This window comes from Microtus ochrogaster, chromosome 22 (genome assembly GCF_000317375.1).
Source record: "Microtus ochrogaster isolate Prairie Vole_2 chromosome 22, MicOch1.0, whole genome shotgun sequence".
Lineage (NCBI taxonomy): Eukaryota > Metazoa > Chordata > Mammalia > Rodentia > Cricetidae > Microtus > Microtus ochrogaster.
In genome coordinates, this window is record NC_022023.1 from 15,315,769 (window position 1) to 15,321,315 (window position 5,547).

The following is a 5,547-nucleotide window of genomic DNA, read 5'->3' on the forward strand; positions in this document are numbered from 1 at the left end:
CTTCCTTCCTTCCTTCCTTCCTTCCTTCCTTCCTTCCTTCCTCCAGCCATGGCTATGAGCCCCAGACAGTGCCAGCACACAGGGGACAACGGTGCTTCTCTGTCCTGCCTCAAGATTCCATGTGGAGGACGGCAGGGTCTCAGCCAAATGTCAATCACAGTCTAGAGACTCAACCGACCTCTTTCTCTCCTATTGCATGAGGCTCATGTGACAACAGGCACTCAGGTGTCTGAGCTCTTGGAGGTCTCAGGGAAGGGCGGCTCCTCCTTTACTCATTCAACTGCCTTATTTGAACACCTTACCTTGCTAACTGTGCTGCTCATCTGCCAACAGCAGATGGCGCTATTGCTACAAATCGCAAGGAAACTTGTTTATTGTAAGATTGAGAGGCCAGGAGGGAGAAGGGAGGGAGAAGGGGAAGAAGAAAAGCTTCCTATTTATAAGACCCAGTGCTCTCTGAAGACTAGGTTAACATCCACGGCAAGTTCCTGGCACCGGGGTTGGGAAGGGAATCTAATGCTTTCTAACACAAAAGATATCAGGGTGCTGAACCTGACCAGCAGTCATCGGGCTGGCCTTTGTGACCCCTGATCTAAGTAAGCCATCCTCTTCATTTCCCAGTGACTAGTAGCGATGCTGCTGACGATTACGTTCTGTAGCCAGCATTTTTCTGAGTCCTTCACACACACGAACTCATCCTGGAGAGTTTGCTGGCAGGAGAGCTCAGGGCTGAGGTACACATTTGCTCCCTAGGCCGGCTTCCCAGGATGCTGAGAGGTAAACCCTTCAGGTGAGGGCACTGCTTAGAAGAGATCCAAATGTCCCTTCAGACACCATCTGACACACACCCATCCTGCTGGACGGGGGGATCTGGGGTCACAAGGCCCAGGGGTCAGATACTGTTGTTTCCCATGTTCTCTTGTTAACACGTTGTTCTGCCATAGTACTGAAATTCAGACATAATCTGAGACTCCCTAGGGAAGCAGCAGCTATTACAGCGGCTTTGGTGATCCAATTACAGATCTGATCCTAAAATACTGTGATGCACCTCAAACTTAACAGGCCTGCTAGGGTAACTCTGGTGTACGACAGGGAAGCAGATCCAGCTGAGTGCTCGGTCTGAAAGGGGCTCCCTGGAACCTGTGCTAGTGTCTCGGGTTAGCTCAACAAATGAGTACCGTCAACTGGAGGACCCAACAGACTCTGTGTGTGTGTGTGTGTGTGTGTGTGTGTGTGTGTGTGTGTGTGTATGTGGGGGGGGGCAGACGACTCACCTCAGCGCACTGTACCCCTGGCACACGCTGACACAGCACAGAACCTTCTCCTGGTTTGCCTGCGTCTCCCCCAGGTATTTGCACACGATGTTACCGCCCAGGCTGAAGCCCACGACGACCAGCTGGGTCTGGGGATACGTCTTCTTGATGTAGTTCACCATGGCTCCAAACTCCCACGTGCAGCCTGAGGGCAAAAGGCGAGGTCACCCAGTCATTTCAAATGCGGCAAATATTGAAGAACATGCAAACTAGAGACTTTCCTAACTGGGAGCCGCCACGCTGAAAGAATGAGACATACATACGTGCATATATGTTAAGAAACATATATGGACATTAGCAGAGTTTGTGAGCAGATGCACACATATCCAGATTTACGATGCTCCTTTAAAGGTGGACTGTGATTTACCAGTTTAGGTGCCCATGGGCCCCCAAACAGATCTTTAGGGTGAGTATAAGCACCCATGTTCGTGCATAGATATATACACAAGCTAGAGTTAAACCCCGTGGGGGACTGACTGGCTTCTTAGCTACAAATCGGGGAGGCATACCCATGTGTACAATGATTCCTGGTGTTAAGAACCCAAAGGACATTATTTACAGGATCTTCTTGCTAACTCCGGGGAGGGGAAGAAGATGAACTCCAGTCCAGAGGGACACCTGGGATGCTCTGCAGGGTTCAGCCAAATGTTCTTGGTGACAGGATAGCGTGCCAAGGGAGGCCAACTCATTCAGAAACACTCAGAGGGGCCCTGTGAATGGAGAGGATGTTTGGGCCTGATCTGCCCAGGAGGAATGATCTCAGCTGGTGTCCTCTGGGAAACTGGCAGAGTCAAGCCACACCTACGAGAAAGAGGCTGGAGGGCAAGTCCTGCTGAGGGCCAAGGCTGTACTCCAGGGAGCCAACTTAAGCTTAAACCTAGCTGAGAAACTATTGGAGGCCAGCGTGGAAGAGTGGATTTGCAAGGGTAATGGGAACTGCTGCCCTGCCAGTGGCACAGTGGTTGGAGAGCCCTAATGGCCCAACAGTAGCTTCCAGAACTGGTAAGCTATGGGGAACAACATTTTTAGAGACTATGATAACCGCCTTCTGTCTGTGCTGTTTGATACAAACCAGAGGCATTTGGGAAGCAGGAACCTTAACTGAGATGGTGCCTCCACCAGACTGGGCTGCGGGCAAGTCTGATGGGCATGTCGGGGGAGGACTAATGATTGATGGGGATGGCCCAACCCACTATGGGGGGTGCTAGGCAGCTAACCTTGGGTTGTACGAAAAGCAAGCTGAGCGAGCCAGGAAAAGCACGCAATAAGCAGCAGCCGTCCATGGTCTCTGCTTCCGTTCCTGCCTCGAGGTTCCTGTTTGAGTTCCTGCCTTGATTTCCCCCCAGTGATGGACTGTGACCTGGCAGTCAGAAGATGAAATGAACCCTTTCTTTCCCCACGTTGCTTTTGGTCATGGAATTTATTAACAGTAGCAGAACCCAAACTAGGTATGTCTACTGTCTTCATCTTTTTCCTGGGGGGGGGGTGTCTCATGTATCCTAGCCTGTCTTCAGAATATTTGGGGGTGGGACCTAAAGGGCATGGGTACCCTTTGGAGGGTCCCCTAGGTGGTCTACGTGTACCACTAGGCCCAATAACCATTTCTGTAGCGAGGAAGGATTTTGTCTGGGCATTATGGCTCACTCCTGTCATCTTAGCTAGGAGGCTGAGGCATGTTTGTGGTCTAGCTAGGGCAACTTAGCAAGGCCTTGTCTCAAAAGAGAAAAAAATAAAACAAAGCAGGCCTGATGGTACACCTTTGTAACCCAGAACCCTAGGTGCATGCATGCGTGTGTGTTGAGGCAAGAGGTAGATTTCCAGGTTAGCCTGGACTATCTAGTGATTTCCAGGCTAGTCCAGACCGCATAGCAAGACGTTATATCACAAAACATACAACAACAGAGTGACCAGCCCTGAACTATATGAGAAAGGATTTTTTGTTTGTTTTTCAAGACAGGGTTTCTCTGTGTAGCCCTGGCTGTCCTGGAACTCACTCTGTAGACCAGGCTGGCCTCGAACTCAGAGATCCGCCTGCCTCTGTCTCCCAAGTGCTGGGATTAAAGGCATGCATCAAACTGCCCAACAAGAAAGTATTTTTTGAGGTTCTCTCCTGTCTGTTTTTGGGTGATCTCTATCCAGAGTTCCTTCCCTTTCTACATGCAGTAAGCAACCTGCACAGATGGGGGCGCTGCACAGTGTTTTAGAAGCTCTAAAGTCAAGCAACTTTCCACATTTCCCTAGTGCAAGGCTTTCCCAGGAGGCCAGTTCCGGGTCACCACAGCCAGGCACTCCCTGAAGATCCTTACCGCCTGACAAAAACAAGCAGTTTCCCCTTTCCTTTTTCAAGCTCACTCTCTTTCTTCCTAGCCCAGGTTGGCCTGGGATTCACTAGGTAGCCCACGCTAAGCTGTCTCCAACTTGTGACAATCCTCCTGCCTCAGGCTCCCAAGTGCTGCTACAATGGGTATGAGCCATGATACCCAGCTTCAGCTTTGCGCAGTCGCTTTGCGGTGATGTTCCTCTGCAAAGAGGGAACTTGAAGACCTGCCTGGAAGTGAATCTCACAGCAAAGGGCTGGGGGTGGGCTCAGGTAGACATGCTTGTTTGGCAATATATGGCTCTAGGTTGATTCTCCGGCATTGAATAAAGAATAAGTGTCACCACGAGAATGAGGCGCTGACTCAGTGCATGGCACCGTGTGGCCCACCGTGTGGGAACTTGTTCCAATTACTTCTTCTTGGGCCCTTGCCCCAAACCTTCTGACCCAGGAGCTCCAGAGGCAGGATTACAAAGAGAGCTGCAAGGTTCTAGCCGAGTTCCTCCTGCAGAAGGTCTGGGTGGGCTGAGTCTACATTTCAATGTGACGTCATATGATGCCAACACTGTGGGCCCAGGGGTCCAATGGAGAATCACCACCCTAGTGGACAGGGAAGGTGGATGAAGGAAGGTGAATGGTGGCATACACCTGAAATCCTAGCACTTGGGAGGTGGATGTGGCAGGTGGCAGCGTGCTCCAGGCCAGCCTGGGCTACATGAGACCATATCTTGAAAACCAGAAACGGTCTAACTCTTTGAATCACTGACATTACGGGCAGAAGGACTGCTGAGTTCAGGCCCAGCCTGGGTTACATAGTTAGACCCCAACTCAAATAAGAACAACAACAACAAAAAAAAACAAACCATGGCATTTTAGTCTAGCAATTCCATTTCTGGAAACCTTATGCTGCAGAAACGATTGTATATGTGTGCAAAGATGTATGTACATGGATGTTCTTGGCAACTGCTGTTTGCAGCAGTGAAGACCTGGGAACAAGCCCCACTTCCATCAGTAACAGAGCAGCGGGTGAGGTACACGGAGCACTGTCCCGCTGTGAAGGACTTGAATGAAGAAGAATCTGACCTGCTGGGTGAATGACAATCCATCCTCCAGAGGGACCGAAACAAGGGAGGGAGCAGGAGAGGGTGCCGTTCCACATGTGTGGTTAGGTTTAAAAGGGAGATGTATGTGTGTACAAATCTAATCGAGTATTCGTGAGAAACTGTGGCAGATACCAACAAAAGAACTGTGGGTCTCTTGCAACCTAGCTAGTTTGAATCTCCAGCCAAATAAAGATTCCCCAAGGCCAGTTTCAACTATGCTAAGGAGACAGGACACATCAGTAAATGCGGACAGCAGTCTAAGCTGGGGACATTATTTGCATAAGGAATGGTTCTAAGGGGATTTTTTTTTTTTTACACTGTTAAATGTAAAAATCCTTACTTCTCTACCACTTCCTTGGATTTCTGCCTAATATCAGCCTTGGCTCATCACTCATATCTTTCTGCTGTGTTCTAACATCGAGAGAGCTGCTATTAGATTATAAACTCCATAAAGATGTCCTTGATCTTGCCTCCTGCTGCATCTTGGAGCCAGACGCCTAAAGGATGGATGCTTAGTCGGCATGGCCTAAGCTGAGAGACGGCAGGGGGAGGCACACTCTGTGCAGGCTTTCTGTTTGCACCACACAGATGAAGAAACAGAACTGTCAACTGAGGCCTTTTGTCTTCCCCCACAAGGTGAGTGAGCGGGGATGTTGTCTTGAGCAGGAATGCTGTCCTGAGGGGGGGTGGGGAAGGATGCTGTCCTGAGCAGAGGGGGAGGATGCTGTCCTGAGCAGGGATGCTGTCCTGAGCATGGATGCTGTCCTGAGCATGGATGCTGTCCTGAGCATGGATGCTGTCCTGAGCAGGGATG

At 50.2% G+C, this 5,547-nt stretch overlaps 1 protein-coding gene across 1 annotated transcript in view; it reads right to left on the reverse strand.

Moving 5' to 3' along the window:
- Abhd2 (abhydrolase domain containing 2) overlaps positions 1-5,547 on the reverse strand; it is a 90,548-nt gene that overhangs the window by 17,007 nt on the left and 67,994 nt on the right. Inside the window, exon 6 of the mRNA XM_005357731.3 lies at positions 1,275-1,458. Coding sequence (XP_005357788.1) covers positions 1,275-1,458 — 184 coding nt within the window. The remainder of the gene's footprint in view (positions 1-1,274; positions 1,459-5,547) is intronic.